General features: G+C 33.6%; 2 protein-coding genes across 3 annotated transcripts; both read left to right on the forward strand.

Moving 5' to 3' along the window:
• Positions 1-997: 997 nt before the first annotated feature.
• LOC124446631 (peroxidasin homolog) lies at positions 998-6,964 on the forward strand. Its single transcript, XM_046997477.1, has 6 exons — positions 998-1,143; positions 3,306-3,869; positions 4,075-4,531; positions 4,765-4,985; positions 5,232-6,335; positions 6,574-6,964. The coding sequence occupies exons 1-6, from the start codon at positions 1,077-1,079 to the stop codon at positions 6,597-6,599; spliced, it is 2,439 nt and encodes an 812-aa protein (XP_046853433.1). The 5' UTR covers positions 998-1,076; the 3' UTR covers positions 6,600-6,964.
• Positions 6,965-9,215: 2,251 nt separating this feature from the next.
• LOC124446573 (nuclear factor related to kappa-B-binding protein-like) lies at positions 9,216-22,986 on the forward strand. Of its 2 annotated transcripts, XM_046997416.1 has the most exons (30): positions 9,216-9,377; positions 10,746-10,823; positions 11,718-11,773; positions 11,895-11,962; positions 12,697-12,767; positions 12,848-12,904; positions 13,161-13,216; positions 13,329-13,388; positions 13,821-13,851; positions 13,934-13,961; positions 14,044-14,219; positions 14,305-14,392; positions 14,503-14,704; positions 14,778-14,871; positions 15,280-15,306; positions 15,466-15,565; positions 15,714-15,785; positions 15,954-16,030; positions 16,102-16,136; positions 16,783-16,843; positions 16,921-17,001; positions 17,188-17,331; positions 17,425-17,481; positions 17,688-17,811; positions 17,917-17,996; positions 18,234-18,454; positions 19,946-20,190; positions 20,844-20,984; positions 21,307-21,387; positions 22,365-22,986. In XM_046997416.1, the coding sequence occupies exons 1-30, from the start codon at positions 9,318-9,320 to the stop codon at positions 22,397-22,399; spliced, it is 2,706 nt and encodes a 901-aa protein (XP_046853372.1). In that variant the 5' UTR covers positions 9,216-9,317; the 3' UTR covers positions 22,400-22,986. The 2 variants fall into 2 exon arrangements, with proteins under 2 accessions (XP_046853372.1, XP_046853373.1); XM_046997417.1 differs by lacking the exons at positions 9,216-9,377; positions 10,746-10,823; positions 11,718-11,773 and having other exon boundaries at positions 11,941-11,962; positions 13,821-13,846.
• The last annotated feature ends 855 nt before the right edge of the window (positions 22,987-23,841 follow it).

The following is a 23,841-nucleotide window of genomic DNA, read 5'->3' on the forward strand; positions in this document are numbered from 1 at the left end:
TATGGTAGTTGGTAATTCTACAGCATTTTGTGTAAAATAAAACACTTATAAGACAATACAAGACATTACAAGAAAATAAAAGACATATACTTCAGAAAGAAACAGAACTTTCATTCCTCATAACTATATCATATAATTGATCAGTATTATAAAGTTTTAGAGAATGCGTAATTAGGAGCGGATAAAGCGAACACATGCACTCCTGGTTTATGATTTTGTTTGGTTCACCATTTCTATAATATTTTAAGAGCAAATTGACGAATTTCTATTCAATTTCGACTTGATTTCTACAAAAAGTAAAACAGGTAATTGTAGCTGCAAAGAGCAAGCAATAACTAACAACATTGCAATCTCAAGTGCTTGTTTTGATTAGTTGGATAACTGTGGTGTTATGACATCAGGGAAATAACAAGCGAGGAGTGTGGGTGTTGAAAGAATAGTCGGCAAGTTTTTACATGTAATTATGACATGCATGAGAGGTATCGGTTTTTTGATCAAAAATAGTCAGCATTTTTTACTATTACGAAAAAGGTTTCGTGTTGTGGTTGGCTTAAATCGTTCTCTCAACTTCAGTTAAAAAAACTTAGAAAAAATGATTTTCAAAGACCGTAAAGAACGTTTGTTTTTTCTTCATAAATCATTCATTGGTAAATTAGTTAATTACATCCCTATTCTTATCTTAAAATAACGTCTTTTTTAAAGACTGCTAGAATTTGCTATTTTGATATAAACACAATGAGCTTTTTTGCTTCAAAAATTCCAGAGATAAGAAGAAAAAAAATTAAGAGATATTTATATACACGAAGCACATACCTGCTGAATTGTTTCAAAGTGCTATATTCAAAAACCCTTAAAATGACTGTTGAAAGCGGCATGTTAAAGTAAAATACAAACTCAATATGTTAAATTTGTTATATAACATGTAAATAAGTCTTGACATGAAACTATTTTTTTAATTCCAATGTGTAGTCATGCATTTTGTTTTTGAATTCCATAGCGTTAAAAAGACGTGACTGTGTTCCTGCGGATCACAAAGCACACTTCACTGTCATAAAGAGAAGGAAGGCTGCCAAAATATGGTTTGGAACGCGAATCTCTTCATCCGTCTTGTCTATTTTGTTTGCTGTCTTTTATTTTTGACATGTAAGTACAACTTTTTATTTTTTGACTTTACTTATTTACCTTAATTGATTAATATGTCTGAAATTTGTCATCAATAATCGATTACCAACTCATTTGATGTCAATGACGACCTGTTTACATGAAGCCCTAGCTTCAAGCGACTCAAAAATTGGCGAGCGTTTACATGAGGTAGGGTAACCCCTAATAGACCTTTTCAAGGTTATCGCAGCCATATTGCAGGGGGTGCAAAAACATTGGGCCGAGCGCGCGGTCACGTATGGCGTCCATATAAATTACTAATAAATGCGCAAAAATTACCCTTATACATATTGGCCATTTCTTTCAAAAATATTTCTCAAACTCGTCCATTTTAATAGTTAAATTATTATTTGCGATTTTTTATACACGTGAGTCCAATTTTGTGGTAATCAAAAAGCGGAAAGTTAAAGAAAACATTTGTTTTCTTTGAACAACTTGACCGTCGTTTGAGCGATGTTCTTGAGTTCGCAACACACGCACATGTCTACAGCAAAGTCAGCAAGTATCACGAGGAACTATTCTACGGCAAACTCTTATTAGTATTTCCAATTATTTGTAAAGTGACATTGCTATTTTTATTATTATGTAAGGCGTCTTAACAGCCAGAAGAAGAAACAGCCAAGTATTCAAATACACACTTAAAACTGTTAGTCGATGGCAGGCCGGTGTGAAACCTTACATCATACTCCCTCGTCAACTGTTCAAATTCCTAAGGGACAGGGAGTAAAGATGCCTCAGATTTTGCTGGATTTCCATTAAAACTTGAATCAGAATACTCAGTGTCATAGGATTGATGAGGACGCTTTGATGTCGTCCATGTTTCTCCTCCTTTACGTTTAAGCGGAGTCCTCGATTGCTCGTACTCTGATAGCGTAATAAAAACCGAAGGATAATCCGTTCCGCGGTTATTTGGGGTTCTTCTTACCAAGGGAAAATAATTTGAGCAAACTAAAGTACCTTGGGCACCAGGCTTTAGGTTAAAGTCATCGGCTCTGCTGTTTGCAATTTGTTTTCGCCAAATTTCAGCAAGTGCTTGATCTTTGGGCCACTAATGAAAACTGAATTTTCTACGTGAGACCTCTTAACTTAATAATAGGGATAGCGTTTATCATTATCGCAATATCCAACTGCACAACGCGCATTTTTTACCATTTCGGCTATGACTGCTCACGGCTACTCGGCTAGTTTAGGGTTTAGTTCGTTTGACTTGGCTTATAAGATCCGCACATTTGCAAACTCAAGAACATCGCTCAAACGACGGTCAAGTTGCTCAAAAAAAACAAATGTTTTCTTTAACTTTCCGCTTTTTGATTACCACAAAATTGGACTCACGTGTATAAAAAATCGCAAATAATAATTTGACTATTAAAATGGATGAGTTTGAGAAATATTTTTGAAAGAAATGGCCAATATGTATAAGGGTAATTTTTGCGCATTTATTAGTAATTTATATGGACGCCATGCGTGACCGCGCGCTCGGCCCAATGTTTTTGCACCCCCTGCAATATGGCTACGGTAACCTTGAAAAGGTCTATTGCCAGGCTATCTTTTTCGGAAGGGTAATCTTACCGCTGACAGGTCTGTGGTGTGAAAGACAGTTGCACATCATGTTGTAGTTGACTGCAAACGAAACATTTCGGCTTCTATGACGGTCATGAGGCATACATTTATATGGATGAATAATTCGAAAATAGTTTCAAATTAATATTGAGCGTTTTTTCATTAAATAATTAGCCTTCAGAGAACCAAAACCTTCATTGCCGTCTCCAAACTTCCATTTAGACGCGCATGGCCTCGAATTTCATTGTTTGAATCTGTAAACTCGTGTAGTTCATTTATATGCTTTGTAAGGAATTTATCCTCGATATTGTTTAACATGTGAATATGTTCAGGAGATCTGATGTGAACATAACCCGCTGACAGGTACCCTATCTCACGTGTTTTCAATGACGAAATGACTTACGTAAACAAAATCATAGTCCTACTGCTAGGATACCCCATATCAACGTGATAAGAAAACCCTGCTCCCAGCATGTTAAGGCTTCTTATAAAACATATTGACGTATGGTAACTCACTTGCTGGGTAACCCTTTATAACCAAAATTACTTTTGTTGTTTATTAATTATAAATTAAATAATTATAGACGCATACGATGACGACGTTGAAGAAAGAAGCTTCTTATTTCGTCGAATGAATCGTCGACGAACTGCATATTTTATTGTATCTTCTGGTTTGAGACAAGGTCCATTGGGTCGCGTTTGTGCTGATTGTTCGGGTCTTAAATTTAGACTTTCTGCAAAAAGCCAAATCATCAGTATTGATTCTAACACTGGGTTAGTGAACTGGATAAGATCTCGTTCGAGATTTGTGCGAAGAACTTCACTATTTCGACATACCGTTCAAATACTTCGAAATAAAAAAATCATTTTGAGAATTACTGTCATAGTAATTGTGTTGCCGATAAACTATGGCAATTCGGAGTTATTGAAATTAATCGGAAGAAGAAAAAGGTTAAAGATTCGTTTTAGACCACGGATACCTAACAAGGCAATCTTATTGCATAGGTTTTTACGCACAATTAGAAGAACGTTTTCTAAACGCGGTAAAAAAGATGCAGAGTCATCTTTTGCTGTTGAAGAATTACTTCATGATGCTTATGATAAAGTTGTGGCTAAAACTAAATTGAGATTGAGAAGATTTTCAAAAGGTAATTTTATAAATTTAACAATCCGCTGAAGGACGAGTTTTTGACAAAATTATATTATTTTATACGAGTTTTTATTTATTAATTTTATTACGATCTTATTATTCACTTTCCAATTTTACAACGGTTTCTTACTTACTATTGTTGATTAACGAACTGATGTAAAGAGTATAACATGATAACTTTTGTTCAATTGTCACTTATTTAGCGATCCTCAAAGGTGTCTTCCTTCCATATAACATCTTGTTTTCTCAACATTTATTGAAGAGAGTTCGCAATAAATTTGAATGCAAAAGTTTAACAGAAACAAAAGCGACAGCACGGTACTGTCTTTCATTAAAATACCGGACAATTAATGGAACATGTAATAATATTCTCAATCCAACATATGGTTCTGCTCCGAGCGCATTTCGTAGATTGGTACCCGCAAAATATTTTGATGTCCTTGGTATAAATGATCCTATCGGCTATCCTTATCAACCTCTTGCACCTCAACTCCCTTCAGCATTAGAAGTTGCACAAAAATTTATTATTGGTCAAGTGAATCAGCCAACTAAACAAAATCTGATTTCTCACGCTGTGATGCAGTGGGGACAATTTCTAGATCATGATATTGATTTTACTGCTGAAGGCGAAGGCAATGAAAATTGTTCAAGTAACATTAAGTAAGTATAAAATTGTGAAATCATTTGTACAGATTTGGTATTTATGTCTAGGATATTTCACCAGTTTTCAAATTTTTATTGTTTTCTTATTTCTGTAGAGCTTGTGAAAATACTTGCCCAACTGTTTTGTACAGATATTTTGTACGACAATTTAAAATATCCTCTGCAGGAATTAATTGTAAATGAATTAATCTTGCTATGTAAGGAATTAAGTATTCACACTGTTCCTTTAGGTGTTTCGGCAAAATATCTACAACCCCTCCTTGTTTCACCATTGTGGATCAAAAAAGCAAGACGTGCATAAATTTTACGCGCTCAAGTGCTACGTGTCTTGTTGATGAGTTCGGCCGGTTAGTTCATCGTGAACAAGAGAACGAAATTACTGCATTCGTTGATGGTTCTCAAGTCTACGGTTCGACGGATGAACTTGCAAAAATGCTACGAAGTTCAGATGGTATACTTTTTCACAGTTTAATTTTATATCGAGCACAACAAAAACCTTAAAAAAACTAGCCAAAAATACAGAAAAGATAGCTGCATCATTATCTTGTTGAGTTCTATAATCTCAAAGCTATAAAGAGCATTCGTATAATAAGTTGTTGCTTCATAGAATTTTTCAACTCTATTTTATGAATTTTGATTGATTATGCATCGGGACATGCCAAATGCCACATTATTTTTTACTCAATTCACCTTGCAGGTTTACTTAATGTTACAACTACCTTAAATGGTGATCTTCCTCCATTGGATAGTAATGAACTTGAAGGACCACTAGGTTTTTGCGAGGAATTGGGTGGATGTTTTCTGGCTGGTGATGCTCGTTCTAATGAGCAGCTGAACTTACTATCTATGCACACGTTATTCGTTCGTGAACACAACAGAATTGTGAACGAGTTGAAAAAACTCAACCCATGTTGGGATGGAGAAAGGAAATATCAAGAAGCAAGGAAAATTGTTGGAGCGATTTTACAAAAAATTACATATGAAGATTTCCTTCCTCTAATTTTGGGTCCAAACCCTCTCAATCCATACAAATTATATCAACCTAATGTCAATCCAGGCATCTTTAATTCATTTGCTACGGCTGCCTTTAGATTTGGTCACAGTCTTATAAGACCTACATTCGATATGCTTAATAAAAATTTTGATCCGATAGCAGATCCTTTACCTTTAAGGCTTGCATTTTTTAATAACACTTTGATAAATAAACTGGGAGTTGAGCCATTTCTTCTTGGACTTATTGCCAATAGCTCGCAGTCATTTGATCGTAAACTAGCAAATGATCTCTTGGAAAACTTATTTGTACGTCCTAACTCTCCTGGTTTGAATTTAGCCGCGTTGAACATCCAACGAGGACGTGATCATGGCCTTCCAGGATACAACAGCTTTAGAGTCGCTTGTTTTCTTAAAAATGCTGCAACATTTGATGAAACTAGCGATGAAATTAAGAACTCAACAACTAGATCAATTTTAAGTAAATTGTACAACGATGATCCAGGGATAGCTGATTTATGGGTATCGTTGCTGGCGGAGGATCCAGTGGAGGGTGGTGTTGTTGGACCAACTGCAAAATGTATTATCCAGAAACAAATGGAAGCTCTCAGAGATGGCGATCGATTCTTTTATCTTAACGACTTTGTTTTCTCTCGAAAACAACTAGCTGAAATTAAAAAATCTTCATTATCCCGAGTTTACTGTGACAACCTCCTGAATATCGTCTCTATTCAAAAGAACGCTTTCCTAACTACAAATCAAAGGATAGCGTGCGAGCGAATCCCGAAACTTGACCTCAAGATGTGGAAAGGTTAGTTTCCTTATTTATTCATGTTTTAATATTAACATGATAAATATATGATAAATGTATCAGGAAAAACAATACTAATATGATTAGAAGTTATGATTACAGTTAATCAGTTATTCAGTTACATAAAATTCTCGGTGCTTTTCTGCAAAAGTGTATTTATCAATTATCATAGGTTGCATATATTAAACAAATTGATTTGCTGTATATAATCTCTCACAAATTGTAAATTATTTTGCAGAAAAAAAACGAGAGGTTGCTGTGTAAAGTTTTAACACTGTGCTGAGAATTGAAGTCTTTCAATCAATTAGACAAAATGGATTTTAGCTATTCATTTACTTTTTTGTTATTTATTTAGCCATTTTAATTAAATATGAATAGATCAGAATAAGTCAATTAATGTAGATTTTCTATTCAGGACAATCAAACACAACTTATATAGAAACCATGTACTTATAATTATTATATGTATTTCAAGGTATAGCAAAGACAAGCAAAAAGTTGCTTGTGTTAACAAATTGCATGTATTTCAAATATCTTATAGAGTACTTTTTATTTATTTTCGTGTAATCCTTCTTTCTCCGTGCAATTTTCATGCAAATCTTGCGAAACAAAAGTTACTGAAAGAGAAAGTATGTCTGTCTTATTAGATATTTTTTGATCTACATCTTCGAATTCTTCATAATCTTCAGTTAACGTAATTTTCATGACGTAGTTTAACCAATTAACGACTTATAAACTTGTGCTATAAATTTGAAATTTGAAAAAGAGATAGTGCTCTCACATAAAGGCAAATTCAGAGAAGAGATTAGGAAGGGGTGGGGGAGGGGGTAATACAAACCAGTTGAATACCAATATTCCTACGAATCCACAATGTTTTTCCAAATCTTCTAGTTTTTTTCAAGTGCAACAGCAGAAGTTTATGTCAATAGGTAACAGGTATTACTAATAACTTCATTTGAGTATTTACTTGCGTATTTAAAATGTGCTTTGTTGTGTCAATAAAAGTATTCTCACTATACTAAATAAAGTATTCGCATTGCATATGAAACAAGAAAAGCTACAAAATCTTATGTTTAAGTTTAAGTCCTCTGAAAATCCGGTTGAACATTTTATGAAGAATGAGTTTAGCATGACAATATACCACTTGTAATAGATTTCCTCACGATTGGGATAGAAGTAGTACTGTTTGAGTAGTACTAAATTTATTATAAGTAAACGCATGCTTTCTGAGATATTAGTGATCAAATGTCCCGCAAACCGAGGAAGGTTTAGTAAAAGTCCGATGGAGTCGCAGCCCTTGGACTTTTACTAAACCTCACGAGACTTATCATATCCCTGTGATAACAAAAGATCCCGAGGCAATAATGTTTTTACTTAAGTAATGCTCTAATTACTTTGAAAGTCGCCGTTAATAAAATGTGAAAATGTCCTCGCTGATGTGATTTGAACGTGTTGATTGAAAGTCAGGATGGCGAAAAATGACCATGTATTAACTTTCGTTTTCACTTTAAATTTAAAAGTGAAACACTGCTTACAAAATTTTTTGACACGAGTTATCACTCACTGCCTGAGGTAACTAAACAGTTATTTGCATGCAAAGCCATTGAACTTCATAAAACGTATTTTACACTGTTCATTTATGGTAATTTGGTAAATACAGTACATTAAATAAAATTAACATGCACAAATTAACAATGAATATAATATGAATTTAGCTATTTTAGTCAAAATTTTATTTGTAAATTATACAAATTAGGTACAAGTCTACTCCATTAAATACATTTTATATAACTTCAATAACGTAAAGTGTAAAACAGACATTTTCATGGCCCTGAATCCCCTGATCAATATGCAATAATACATTTAAAGTACAATAGGGTTAAGATAAATGTGTAGTTTCTAAGACTTCTTCGTGTATCAGAAAAACTGAACTTAGTGGGAGGAATAAATATTGCTTAAAGGCCCAAAACTTTGTCTTAGCCTACAGGCTCCGAAATTAGTAATCCGCCACTGTTCGAACCCCACCCCGGTAAGTCGGATTTTATCGAATTATACAGATATTTTGTCGTTCTCAAAATCGACTTAATCTTTCATTTTTTATCAACCAAAACGTAAAAATATTACAGTAATCTTGGTTAGGGTCAGAGTTTGGTTAATGTTTATTTAAGTTTTTAAGACATAAATAGTTATGTCGGATGAATAGCGTTTGAACATTAAGCTCCTTATTTTTTATATATTCTTTATCCTTTATTTTTTATAATATTCTTCGTATTTTATTGTTATGAGATTATTTTTGAGTGACATCGTCTAGGGTTACGCACTCCAAAACAACTTTACATTCGAATGCTTGTAGCAACATTTGTAGTATCTGTGTTAGATAAAATAATCCGCTATTTCAGTTGGAGAGTATAATCGGTTCAGTTTCTCCTTTGAAAAATGTCACACCAAGATTTTCGAAGGACGCTATGAAGCATTGAAAAATAGCACAATTGAAAATAACTAACAAATTCACAAGCTAGCACCAGTCTATCTTAAGGCTGCGTTTACACTATACCGGATTCGCTCATGATCGCTCATCACATCTTCATTTGCTTTAAAGGGTTAAGTTAACTGTTCGGAGTAAAAGCTTATTAAGCTGATAGATTTATTCTAGTTGATTGTGTTTCTGACATTGAACAATTTCATTGCCTTTTAATACAAAGAATATTCAACCTGCTACGATAGCGATTCGGTATAGTGTAAACGGGGCCTTATGACTAAAGTGTCGAGTCTTTAGATTTTAAAAACACGACGTTATATGAAGTAAGGATGTGGGTGTTTGCAAATTTCCGCTGACAAGTCTGAGACTCATCAATTGTTCAAATCAAATAATCAATTCAACACCATTTTCAACACAAACAAATAATAATTCAATACAAATCAATTTGAGTTATGGCAATATGGTAGTATGTTTTGATCTAAATTTTAGTCCTGCTATTAAAGATGGAAAAATGTAATATTCATGGGACGGAGATTGATATTCCTATTGAACTAATTGAAAACGTACGTTAAAAACTCGAACTTCAATGCTACATTTTTCATTTTTGTAGGTGACTGGGGTCTGGGACGAGGCTAGGACTTCTTGTTTAGTGGAACATTTTACATATTTCTTTTGTTACTTGTGTTTATTGTCAGGGGTTAGGTTATTTTGGTCTTACCATAACTTATTGAGAGCCTTAGATCACTTTGGTTTTGCATTACGTAATTTTCAAAACAATTATTTGTAGTTTCTGCAGGCTCAGCTACTGATCATAGATATTATTAAATTCAACATTTTGATTGAAATATTGCATGTTTGCTCAACCTTCAGTCTGGAAATTATGTTGTCAATTTGTCTTTTGACAAGATGTTTAGTGTGTACAGTGTAATAATTAATGTGGTTATGTGAAATCTAATTCGATACAATAAATACAATAATTCAATTCAATACAATAAGTCAAATCATATGTGTCAGTTTAGCAAGTCACCTATGCAATCTCAATACAAGTACAATATTTAGTTACGTACTTAGCCCACTAAACATGCATATGCTGCCAGTGTGACAATTTTGTATTATTCTTTTCAGAGAAGCACAGGTTTTACATAGTTTCAAATGCTGCAAATGCCAAGTGCCTCATGTTTTTTAGGGCCCTGGGATCTAGGATAAAAGTAACTAATGCTATACAGTGTATCATGTACCTTCCTAAGTTGCTATAGAGAAAGCAAAAATTTGGGGCCTACAAGAAGTAAATGCCAAGTGCGCGTAGGTGTGTAAACGTGGTCATGTTCCAGAGTAACCAAACACAAGAGAGATTGATTTTACTATTTGGAAAAAAAGCAGTTGTTTGGTTTATTTTGGGGGAGCAAACCACCACCAAAATGTCATTTACATATATTACGCTCTGTTCGATAACACTGGCATTTTCAACTTACATCTATAAAGACTTAACTTTGCAAAATATTTGGGGGGGCAGTCATCACTCCTTGCTTCCCCCTTACTGGCACCACTGCAATAAAGGTATCAGAGAATAATATTTATCATTATACAAATGAATTGCATTATAGAAATGAACTTTGAAATTACAATGTGCTTACACAATTCTATCTACATCCCTTTTCATGAAAGATAATGCTCAAAGAGAGTTGCTAAATTGTGCATTCTAAACCTATCAAGCAATCTGTGTAATGCCTGCCATTCTGATGCATAATCAAGATTCAAACTATTTTTTGTAGATTATGCATCTTTAATGTTATTCTTGTTGTATTCAGTAGTGCCACATTATCTCTGGTCTCGATTTGAGGATTTAGTGCCATAAACTAAACCTGCAACAAGTTGTTCTGTTGTTCATATAAAATTACCAATTTTTAAATAATTTCTTCTATTTTTTGTAGCCTGAAGTGTTTGCATCTGTACTCAGTTTGGAAACATGGGAGCATGTTTTAACTCCAGAAAACAAAAGTCATTTAAAGGTAATTGCTGACATGTCTGTCTTAAGTTCATTTGACTTTGGAAACATGGGAGAACAATACTAAGTAGGACTTGCTTTACATTTAAGAATTGGATACAGTAGGATTGGCTACAGTAAGATTGGCTAAGTAAGAGGATTGGCTACAGTAAGATTGGCTACAGTAGGATTGGCTACAGTAAGATTGGCTACAGTAAGATTGGCTACAGTAAGATTGGCTACATTAGGATTGGCTACAGTAAGATTGGCTACAGTAGGATTGGCTACAGCAAGATTGGCTACAGTAGGATTGGCTACAGTAGGATTGGCTATAGTAAGATTGGCTACAGTAGGATTAGCTACAGTAGGATTGGCTATAGTAAGATTGGCTACAGTAGGATTAGCTACAGTAGGATTAGCTACAGTAAGATTGGCAACGGTACATTGTGTGACTAAGTTTAGAGTACTCGTCGTTCAAGTTGAAGTTGTGCATCTCTAAGTTTCTTTTAGGTCCTTTATGTTTTCAGAACTCCACTGATTTGTCAAAACAATTTTACAGATTATATAGCTCCTCAGAACTCCTCTTTCCTTTTTCTTTCTCTTCCCTTACAAATAGTTGCAGCTCCGCATCGTGCCATATGTTGCACTTTTTGGTGCGTTGCTGTCTGGATTCCTGGAATTCTTCACTGTACTTAAACTTTTGAACACTTTTTGGTCTTTTTGACCAAAATGAAAACGTAAAATAGGGATATTTACTCAGCCAAGTTAGAAAAACGCTTCTAACTATGAATTTCGCCATTATTTTTGTTTTATTACTTACAGGCAGTTTTTGGCCAAAACAACTATCGTTTTCCCTTTTTCTTGTTATTTATTGTAATAATTTGTAGCATGTACGTAATTTTCTTTTCTGTACTTGCAGAAATTCCTTCCTGTCCTTCCTACTGATTACCCGCATGCGCAGGAAGATAATCTACGGCAAGTTATTGTCATGCTTATTTATATTTCACCTCAACGATCTGTTCTTTACTTTTTCGATTGTTTTAAACTTTTAATTACACTGTACGTTTATGTTTTTGTGATTTTGTAAATTCTATAGATCGCTTTTTAATGGAGAGAATTTTAAGTTTGGCAATCCATTGCAAACTTTCCAACAAAAACTCCACGGTATTGGCTGCATGTTTTATGGAAATATGAGTGGAAAGCCTGATTTTTAATATGATTGCTCTATCGTTAATTCTTGACTAAATTGTCGTCTGGATTATAAACTGTACAGTAAGAAAATCCACTCTAGTTACGTATCTGCAACTATCGACAAATGCTGAGAACTGAAATTGTTAATACGAGACTGAAGAACAGAACTTTTTTGCTATGGGAAACGAAAGAATAGAATTATTTTTTAATGGGAGACTGAAAAATATAATAAATAACTTAATGGAGACTGAGTATTCAGTGGAAGATACGAATTGATACAATTGTATGTCTTTTGCTTCTTGAATCCTTAAAATGTGATGTGTGCAATCAGTGGCGGACACTTTATGAAATTTTTTTTTGGGGGGGGGGAGGCATGGAATTTGTAAGGAGATCCCAGGGCATGCGCATAGGTATACTTTTAAAATTTGATCTCCTGTACGGATACAAAAAAGAAGTCTATCAAATAGTTACTGTGGAACATCGCAGTTACATTATGTAGGTGTGGTTTTAGGGATTTGGTGCAAGATTTTTAATCTCTCAAATTTATTTTGGGGGGGGGGGCGTTGGATATGTTTGCTGCAGGCTAGACTTCGCCTATAGTTTCATTGTAATGTGTGATGTGAAGTTAGCACGGATTATAAGAATGTGCGTAGCTTCTTCTAAATCCCTCAATTCCTGTATTCAATATGTTTAACATTATTTTATAGATGGCCTTTACACGTCTGACATCGTCAATTACAGGAAAATGTGCAAGAAAGCAAAGATGAAGGAATACAAGGTAGGTTTATCATTTTTGAATGAGTATTTATTTCTTTGAATCTTTTTGTTGAACATCTTCTTGTATCTTTTAACATTTAGCTCAGGTTGAAGAAATTTTATCGCAATTTAATCATGGGCGTTCTTCTCTCCAGAGAGGTATCATATACGAAGACATGGATGTTAATTAGTACTTATTTATTCAATTCATTTGCTCTTCATCACCAATGCTTCTCAAAAATTGAAAGAAATGTAGATATAAATGTCATAAAAGCTCACTTGTTCAATTTCAAATATGATTGATAGTTTTCAGTTGGAAAAAATTCATATTTAACACTACTAAAACACATTCGTTTTCAATATACGTCATTCGCACGTATGACATCTATTTATTGCAATGATATTTTCTTTGCAGGAAGTTATGACTCAAGTCATTCCAAACGCTCAACTAATGACATCAATGTTTTTAAGGTCTTTATTGTGTCCATTAGATTGTAACTTTTACTATGTTTGCGATTCCTGGCTTGAACATTATTCAATTTGATTGATCCTAAATATCAAATGCATCTCTATTTATATGCAGCTATAACAACCGAGCTCGACATGAAGCTTTAAGTGGAAGTCTCGAAGCAAAATATAGAAGGTAATGCACCGCTATGTAAATTTATCAAATTTCCGCGAAACTATTGGGAACTTTTTGTCATTTTGCCCCTGAGATTTTGTCATCATTTTTGTGTATATTCTCATGGAATCACTGAGAAACTTAAAGTTGTCTAACGTACTTATCTTTTTACCTTGAGGGGAGGGAGATTATATTTGTTGATATGTTTGTTCGCACCATCCTTCTACCCTCAAGCAAGCAGCCATATTTTTATTTTAACATTGTTACGTGGAAAAACTTTAACAAAATCACTCACCAAACTGACCAAAGATTACGTCCATAATTTTGTATACAGTATTCGCACGTTACATGCAGTGTGTTAATTTGACCTGGCGTAGTCACCATGAAACTCAAAATGAATGTTTTATGTCTGACATCAATTACAACTGACATATTTTTTGTAAATTTATATAGATTCTTGAATGAGATAAAAGATGAGTGTGAGGTTAATGTGTATCTTGGATAAATGAGTAATTGTTATTTTCTTAATTTTTATGTTTGTTGTATTTTCTTTTTGAATTTTGCAGGATCAGAGTATTTCTTCAGACGATGAAGGTATTTTTTATTTATAGTAATGATATTCATATTATGTATTTTAGACGAATATTATTTTTCAATCTTTTTATTTTTCTTATAGATATTAACACAGAAACACATTTTGTTTTTAATGGTAATAGTAGAGCTCCGTGCACAAATCGTCATAATGGCGACCGTAAAACGGGTAACGTAACTCCAGATTCAAGGCGTCTGTTTTCTGAAGAAGATTATTATAGACTGCTGCAAAGTCATTGGAAAAAACGGATTAATAAAGAGGTATGTTATGATTAATGATACAAGAAAATCTGCATGTATGATACATTTGATTACTTATTATTAATAAAAGGGATCTACTCTACAGATTTCACCTGAGCTAGAAACTGAATACATAACTTTGGAAGATGTAATTGCCAGGACAAATGTCGTCGCAAGAAAATCTTCAAAATCAGGTTCTTTTATCGTTTCATAGTGTTACATGTATTTTGCTTATCTTCAGCGGAAAAATATGTTGTTGTTCAAGTATTGAAGCGAAAGAAAAACAAAAATCCTTTTCATTTAGTCATAAAAAGAAAATACAAAGTGAAAGATAAACGTGAAAAGAAAAAGATGTTGAAGAAAAAGCGCATTGTACCAAGCGCAGCTACAAAAAATCAATCTTCTGCTTCCACTTTGCCTGCTGTTAGCCTTTCTTCTCTCCAAAAACCTAGGATAGATGATACATTGGTCGATTTTAGCATTGATGGTGCAGATGATGTTAAAAGGTTGATTGACTTTTAAAAATACATAACGTAAATAATGTTAAAAAAAAGCAACGATCTTTTTTCATTGATTTAGCCTCAAATTAATGCGCAGAAATTGTCCATCTTTCTTTTCGTTATTGCGTGATATATTTTTGGATCTTCCTGACACTACCGCTGATCTTGATCAGGTACATACAGTATGCTCACTTCTTCATTTCTTATGCATGTAGTAAAGTTCTATTCAAAGAGATTGAGAACTTTTATTCAGTAAATGGTGACTTTACGAAAGGTTCCAGCGATCAGTAAGTACATATAAATTTTAAGTTGCACATTTTAGTTAACGAATTTGAATATTATCACAGATATTTTCTTCAGTTAGAAATATTCATATAGCAAAATATTTTAAACGTAAAAACAATTGGAAAAATGGAAACTTCAAATTTTATTGAAATTTTTCAAAGTTAATTTAGCGGTGGTGGCTTAGGTTCGAACTGCATGTTTATTGGTTTAGTACAAGGACGTAAATCCTGCTTATAATGAACTCTTGCTACTGCTGAATCCTGCTGTACATAAGATGTTATTTTTGTTTATTTCAGTTGGAACGAATGGTTCGTGACTGGCAGGTACGTATCTATAACTTACAAAATCTTGTTGGCACCGAAGACTGTCTTCGTTATTAGCAATATATAGGTTAAAATTTTTACGGTAATTCCTACTCTCTTTTACAGTAAAGCTCAATCATAAGATATCATAAGATAATGGTTTTCTGTAAATTTGTTCAGCAATCACCCTCGTTCGATGCCAGTGCTTGGAGTAAAAAAGAAAAAAATTGGATTGACTTGATACCATGTGCTTTAAAATTCCTTGCTGGCAGTGGAAAAGGTTCTTTTTGTCTTATTTATGTACAGTTTTCAAATCAAATAAAATCAGTATAAATTATAGAGTAGATTGCATGTTATGTCATCTTCTTTCGTGTCTATCGTTTTCTGTATGACCGATTTGTGTATTACATTATTCCTAATTTATTTAGATGTACACAACTGTCCCCCATACATTCCTATGGTCATCTTCAAGCAGAAGGTTCATCAGTGGAAATGGATTGGTAACGTGCTTTCTATATATTTAAATCATAGTATCAGTAATGTTTTTAAAAACCGTACCATAGGATCGTAATTCCGTGGAAATAATTTTCTAGCAATTGTGGGTAGATTGGGATGAAAAATTTTAACATGTCCGCTCATACTTTATGTTTCGCACCATCATTGTACAGGAACTTTGCGTGACAAAGATAGTGATCTTGTTCCTTTGTTCGAACATTGGCTTGACTTTAAAGATAATGCAATTACGGTGTGTGATTATTTGATTTGTATTTTATGAATTTGTGATACATTGACATTTTTAACTGACATTTATCGCAGGGTAATCCGCCATCTTCAGCTGCAACAGTAATACCGTAAGTCAAAATATGTGTATTTTTGTTTGTCGAAATTTTAAAAAATTTAACTCTGCAGCTCATCTCATTGTTTGACATGGATTTCATGTATTGTTGAAATGATCTTGTCAACAGCCGTGCAGAATTCGCCTTATTCGCCAGATAACAATTTGCCTTATTTAATTCAAGCCTTATAAAAAATGAGATTATGGACTATGAGAATTTGCCTAAAGACTGGATAAGATAGCGCAATTTGGGGAAACAATCCCACCGAAGGAGAAACACATGAAAGCAAATGTTGATTCGCTCTTTTTTGCGTGGGGCTTTTGGCACTGTTTTGCTGATTAGAGCCTGCGTTTCTGGCTGCTCCGTGTCATAGAAGAAATACACGAAAACTTGCTCAAAATAACAAATTTAGCATCTTTTTGGGACTGAGTTCGACTAAGCTATTGGTCTCGCCTTCGTTTCATTTTTAAAACATAATTTTCCTTAAGAATGTAAAAAAAACTCTGTTTTGACGCTACTATGAATGGTCTTGTGCATGTCAGTGTCCATTTGCTTTCACAAATTTCCCCATTGGGTATCCATTCTTCTTTTCATCTCTTTTTATGTGTTTTTTCATCGAAATTTCGTTAATCTTTATGTGTTTATGTTTGTTTACATCCAGACGCACTGATTATGTTGTTGAACCCAGTACAGATATTGAGAAATCTGAGTATCAAGAACAGGTTTGTTGCGTGCAAATTGGGTTTTGACAAAAGGTTTTCATAATTTTCATCACAGAAAACTTTTGTTTTTGCTGCAGGAACAATTACGATATGAAAATCCTCACAAGCCTTTTATTTACAAGATGCATGGATTTGAATCGATAGTCGCTCCAGTAAAGGTTCGTATATAGTTATCATACATATTCAATATGATAATCAATCCTTTAGAATTTGTTGGATTTTTAAATTCCTTATATCTTTGTATTTAAAAGTTTTGATGTGTCTTGAAAAAGTACGTAAATACTCGCGTCATATGTATGCATTATATGGTTTTTACAATGATTTAAAAATCTCCGTTGTTTTAGGGCGTATTTACGAAAGAATCCAATTTAAACAAAGCAAGAGAGCATTCATTATTAGTTTCCAAACGACCTCCATACGTCACCATTTTAACATTAGTACGTGATGCTGCTGCAAGACTTCCTAATGGAGAAGGAACTAGAGCTGAGGTGCTTATGGACATTGGTTTATGAGTGAAAGTCGTTTTATTTTTAAGTTGATTTTCCGTCTCGTTCTTTAATGCATGCATGATTAATCTATAGGTTTGTCTTTTGCTGAAGGATTCACAATACATCAGTCCAAATGCGACTGATGGGCAGGTATAAGTTTCGTTTGTACTTCATCCTAAAAATTGACGTTAAACATATGAAGCCTTTCCTTCTTCTGATGAATATTTGGGACAAATTTTTGCAATGAAAATATTTTTACTATATTTACCTAAAGCTAGTGAACAGTTTAAAGGAACTTTTATAAACGGAGTTAAACTTCTACCAATATAAACCACGGCAGATAATCCTATATATAGATCCACACAGTCGTAAGTGGAGCACTAGATCGACTGCATTATGAGAAAGATCCTTGTGTGAAGTACGATAATGCGCGGAAAGTTTGGATATATCTTCATAAGACCAGGACTATTGAAGAATTTGGTAATTTCTGTCAAAAATATACCCTTTTTTCGATTGCTGCTGTTGTTTTTACTGCGTATTAAAACTTAACCATTTGATTTATATTCATGTTTTTGACAATTATAGAAAAGCTTCACGAAGCAAGTGCTGCAGCCGCCCGTGCGAAAAAACAGCAAAATCAAAAGCAGAAGATGATTAAACAACAGGTTTGACAACTGTTTCAAAGAGCTTTTATAATAACCATTCACGAAAATTGGTGGTGTGGTTTAGCACTTAGCAAATATTGAAGTCGTCAATTTTAAATGCATAATTAATCTGGTGCTTTTGAGATCATGTGGAAATAATTGAAGACTCTAAAAAGCCATGCCGAATTGCTGTTTGCTGCTAATATAGGAAATGTTGCATTTAATGATTCTGCTATCATTGCTTTCATACAATTACAGCAAAAGGTTAAAGAGGCAGCGATCATTGGTACAGCGGACATATCGCTTGCAGGTTTAAATGAAAAACCTAAACACGAAATCAGCGACAATCAAAACGCGAAATTAGTGACGTCAAATTTCGTCTCAACTGAATCGACAAAGGCCAAAATATTTAACAAAACAAAGCGAACGCCTCCCACTCTGTTGAAAAAGCAAGAAACGAAAACAGTACCATCAGAAAGGTAGGAAATTGATTCTTGTACTTTGGATGTACTGATTCTTAGCTTCAATTTATTTCAAGTACATTGGCATTTCAAAATTCAAACATATCGCTGCCGTTTTGATAAACGGATAAAAGAGAGGGAAAATTACCATAAGAAATGAGTACTCTCATGAGACAAATACTCTCTCTTTCGAATTACAATACGAAAAGAGAGAGTACTTGTCGAATCTAAAGTTACTCTTACAGTGTGTATGTCGTGTAAAAGAACAGTGAAATAACAACTTGAACCTTATGAATTTTTGAGCAATAAATCGTATTCTTAAAATGATTTATTGGGTTCTCAAAAGAACAGTGAAATAACAACTTGAACCTTATCAATTATTGAACAGCGAATCTTATTCTTAAAATGATTTATTCAGATGAAGTGTACATTATGACAAGCCGAGATCAAACTAAAATTAATGATTTACATATTTGTCATAAATTTTAATTCATAACATAAATTATTGACGTGCCAACGAGAGTTTTAAATCAATTTTATGTTTTGTCTAGTTTGTTAAAGCCTTGAGTTCTTGACTTCCATACCAATCTACTTTTTTATGTAATACACGACATGACTTTCTTATCAATCTACGTAATGTTTTATATAATATGTTAAACAACGTGACTTTCATATCAATCTAATGTTTTTTGTAGTATGTTAAACTCATGACATTCTTATCAATCTTAATGTTTTCACCTATTAGGAAAAATGCGTGATCCGATATCAGGATTATACATAATGCAGTAAAACGTTCACTGATATAAAAAATTTTATTGAACAAGTTTACAAAAATACGATATAAGAGTCACTAACAAACCACTTAAGACATTACAACAAGAATTCCCATAACTCAAACCACCTATTGAAGAGCAAACCGATGTCATCTATAAAATACTCTGCAAAGAATGCGATTGGGGTTATATCGGTGAGACAGGAAGATGTTTCCTTACAAGAAAGGAAGAACACACGAGGAATATCAAATTGGGACACACTCGGGGGTCAAACATCGCTATCCATGCTTGGGACAATAACCATAAAATTGATTTCGAAAATGTTTGTATCATTGACAGAGGAAACTACAGAACACGAAAAACTTTAGAATCATGGCACACTGGAATAACTAAAGCAGCTGATAACAACTCAAGATCACTTCCACCACAATATAATATTCTTTTAAAAAAACAGTAACTATACCTATCACATAGAACATTATATCATACTACTTTATTTCGGCTTTTTTTTTATGTATTTATATAGTGTTACACCCTATTCATTTCTTTTATAACCCGTCGACGGCTGTAGACAGACAGCCGAAAGCTTGTTCAATAAAAAAATTTTATATCAGTGAACGTTTTACTGCATTATTTTTACCTATTATTTAATACACTTGAAATTCGTATCAATGTAACGTTTTTATATAGTATGTTGGACACGTAACATTCATAGCAATCTAATGCTTTTATTTAGCATGTTGAACAGTACTAAAGACTTGGCAACACTATCGCAATCCTCTTTACTTGCTGTGTCCAAGGTGGATAGTTTACCTTCTGTACAGCTTGTTCGTCCCGTACTACCATTACCTCACACGAAACAATTAACGGATCCTTTCAGTCGGATTTTGAACCAAGATCGAAATGTTATGCAACGTGTAAGACCTGTTGGAAATTTACATATTGCCTCAACGTTGACTACGCCTTTAATGAACCAACCAGGTGAGACTTTTTTTGCCCATATCTTGCGTTTTTCAGTTCATTTTATGAGGTGTTAAGCTTATTGACGACATTGTCTACGCTACTTTTAACATGCATTTAATTTCTGCATTGATATAAGTATTTGGTTCACTATTTAGACAATATATTTCGCTTTGATGCCTTTTGTTTTTAGATGTTTGTAACAATATTATAAGTGAATTAATTTATCTATATTTATATGAGGCGATGGCAAACTTGGTATCGATAAAAATGTACATCATACAATTGTGATTTGTGTTAAGCCTGTTTTCCACTAGCCACGTATCGTAACGTATCGTAGGCACATGGCGCATACGTGCTTGCGCCTATTGACCATCAAATTCATAAGCACGCATGCGCCCTGTTACGTTTTGCTACGATACGTTACGATGCGTGGCTAGTGGAAAACAAGCTTTAGGATAATCTTGAGGGGATTGCAATACTTTCTCATTTTCTCATTTCACATCTCAATAGAAAACACTTTATGAATTAATAAATTGGTATAAAACATATGAAATGCAAAATTATGAATTACTGAAGTAATATAAGCATTGTTTTAGCCAGTTTTTATACATTAAATATTAAAAAGTTAACAATTTCAAATTATGAGACTATTTTAATGTTTCCTGATCAAGAATTCAATAGATCATTAACTTCATCTTCAAACATTGGAATGAATGAAGCTGATAGTAGTAGTTCTGCTGACAGCGACACTGAGACAGATAGCAGTGATGAAAATAAATCCATTCCTGTAAAACCTGTTTCTCGGCCGCAAGGTATTACTGTTGATTTTACGATTTAATTTTATACTTGGTTAATGTCTAGCTGATTTATGTTCATTTATGATTTATCTAAAATTCGAAATATGTCTATACCAATTTTCCTGTTGACAAAACTTTCACTTTTGCCAAGATTTCTTTAACGATAAAAGAATTCCCCGCGGAGTATCTATCTTGTTGTGACGAGCAGCATTGTACAAAAAATAAAAATTTGTTCAAAAACCTGCACATGATAAGCGACAAATTATTGAAATGCATCTGAAATTCTTTGTCATTCAATAGCAAATTTTCTGACATACTTTCCCACATTTGTGATTAGATTCTTCTACTTCATCACAAACAAGAGAACAAAGACTTCCATTCAACAGTGTTATGTCAATGTTTCAAAGCAATCCACGAGGTAAAATGTTTTCATTCAACGTACCCCAAGCTTAGATATGTGTCGAACAGGAAACAGACTTTGATTATAGCTAAAATCTAGTATCAAACAGAAAGTCAAAGTTACGTAAATCATCATTGGCTGGCATTTGGTCTTCATCGTCGTTTAAGACAACATTTGACTTCATTTGAAAAGGATTATGTATACATGTTGACTAGTGAAACGATCCAGACTTTATTTATCATATGTTTTTCCAATATATTTTCAACCAATTTCTATTGCAATTTACTGCACCTCCATATTTTCTTCCTTAAAATATAGCATCCTTAACGACTTAAGTCAGGAATGTAGGAAGGAAGATCAACAATTAAAAGAGGGGGGGTCTTCATATGATGAAGGATGTGTTAAGTTCTTTTGAAATACATTGAGTTCTACGGATTATACAGCATGCAAGTATCCCACGGCCAGCTTCCTATTATCGATCTTCCCATGTCTATAGTTTACGTTCACAATTTTTATTGCAGTCCAAATATGGCAGTTTCACGTTATGACAAAAATATAGTCATTTTTCTTTTTTTTCCTTACTAAACCTATATTTTATCTACTGGCCTCAGAGTGGTCTCTGATCTTTATACGTATTGAGATTTCGATCCCTCCTAGTATTTCACTGTCAACAATTCTGATAAATGTATACATGGTGTATAAAAAAAATGACCTTTAGAAATTGTATTGTGATAATTTCAATGCCTCTCTCCTATATGTTAATCCCACGGGTGCATATAATATTGTTAGTGGATAGGATTAGCATAAACTGGATTAGCCCATAGGAATTGGCATAACCAATTTTACAAAAGGTTTGTTTGTTACGTTTTGGTTCTTTTTTTTATACACCCTGTCTTTCTTAAGTTGTTGTCATTTTATGTTTTTCTTACAGTTGTTTTTCATATGTTGAGGTATTTTGCATGTCTTACATTATGTATTTTAAACTATATTTACAGCACAGGGTCGTGGCAGTTCATTTGGCGGATATTGACCATCTCACTTCAGCAAGACGAGCAATTATCAAAAAATTAATTTCTACTCCGAGCCCAATGAGAGCATCTTAACTAAGTGTTTTCCTAAATGAAACCAAGCTTATTTAAGCAGAGAAAATTGTTGATATGTGTATTATGGTTGTCTCCTTTTAAGTTTCCTGCATGCATGTGCTACATTGTATAACTATTTTATGTTTTTGAAAAATTAACCACTTTGCATGGTTGCAATAACAAACTTGTCTACTTCTGTGTGGTATATATGTATGATTATGTTCTTAGTCATTTTGTCTTTTTGCGAATCCGGTAGTGTAAACGCAGCCTCAGTATCTACCAATGCAATTGAATAAAATAAGGCATACGAACTGTGTCTACTGCGCATGGCTAGTCTCGAGAATGCAATTCATTTCAGTAGCGTTTACTCCTGCTTGAAGATAAATTACTTCAAGTTCTAATTGTCGTATGGTGATTTTAAAGAGAAACAGTTTTAAATAAACATGCTAATCCTCTTCAAAAATGACGATAGAGAAATAACTTCATTGTGCCTTAACTGCTGTTTGTGTATGTTGAAATTAATAATGAACAATGAGATGTGTTCTATTGTGTCATATTTGGGGGGACCACAATGTTAATGGTGTATAAAAACAAGAAAACCTTCAGAAATTGACGTATTGTCCCCATATGCAGATTACTCATCTTTTATGGAACGCTCGTTCTGTTACCTCTGAGACAAAAAAACCATTCATTTGTAAAATCGTTTTGCTTGCTTCTATCATCGCGATTAATTACTTCGACGTACAATAACGCCCAAGAGTGTTTTGTACTGTGGGGATATTTTTGGGACATCGTGCATGCAAAGCCCTTGTGCATACGAATTTATCATTTATTGGTCACAAGCGCAAAAGCTTTCTGCTCTTTGAAATTTGACATAAGTTCTAACGTCAAAACATGCACAGTACTGCACGAATGGGATTGGCGTAGTAATCATGCAACTATTGAAATATCGTCTTAAAGGTCATCTTTTTTATACACCTGTTCAAAATATAATTGTTGGTGCAGTTAATAATTCCTTTTTTAACTGAATACCATGTACAATTGATGACGCACGTATAAACTGACCTATAAGAACACAACACGTTTATGCAACTGCATGGTGTAATGCTCAAAAACGAACTCGGACTTAGAATCTGTCATTTGATTCTGTACATCATTACAAGCACGAAGAATGTTCATAAGAATTTGAAACTCAATATCTTGAGAATTTTCCAAGTATAGGTAAATGTGTGTTTTGCTATTCGTTTTAACAGAGTACTATTTCTCTCATTAATGTGTGAAATAAGAACGATATAGTGACCTTTACTTATGCAAAGTTTTCGTTATGGAATCAAATATTTGTTATATGTTTTACTTTAGACTTGAATATTTTTGGTAAACCATAAACGAC

This window comes from Xenia sp. Carnegie-2017, unplaced genomic scaffold, assembly GCF_021976095.1.
Source record: "Xenia sp. Carnegie-2017 unplaced genomic scaffold, XeniaSp_v1 HiC_scaffold_22, whole genome shotgun sequence".
Classification (NCBI taxonomy): domain Eukaryota; kingdom Metazoa; phylum Cnidaria; class Anthozoa; order Malacalcyonacea; family Xeniidae; genus Xenia; species Xenia sp. Carnegie-2017.

What these genes read in the sequence shown, in the direction of transcription:
- LOC124446631 (XM_046997477.1), top strand. Translation starts at nt 1,077, where the DNA reads ATGGTTTGGAACGCGAATCTCTTCATCCGTCTTGTCTATTTTGTTTGC. An exon ending in ATTGAGAAGATTTTCAAAAG is followed by an intron (nt 3,870 to 4,074) that starts GTAATTTTATAA and finishes TCACTTATTTAG; the next exon opens with CGATCCTCAAAGGTGTCTTC. An exon ending in TGACCTCAAGATGTGGAAAG is followed by an intron (nt 6,336 to 6,573) that starts GTTAGTTTCCTT and finishes ATTATTTTGCAG; the next exon opens with AAAAAAAACGAGAGGTTGCT.
- LOC124446573 (XM_046997416.1), top strand. Translation starts at nt 9,318, where the DNA reads ATGGAAAAATGTAATATTCATGGGACGGAGATTGATATTCCTATTGAA. An exon ending in TTTCCAACAAAAACTCCACG is followed by an intron (nt 11,963 to 12,696) that starts GTATTGGCTGCA and finishes ATTATTTTATAG; the next exon opens with ATGGCCTTTACACGTCTGAC. An exon ending in GAGAAGGAACTAGAGCTGAG is followed by an intron (nt 17,332 to 17,424) that starts GTGCTTATGGAC and finishes ATTAATCTATAG; the next exon opens with GTTTGTCTTTTGCTGAAGGA.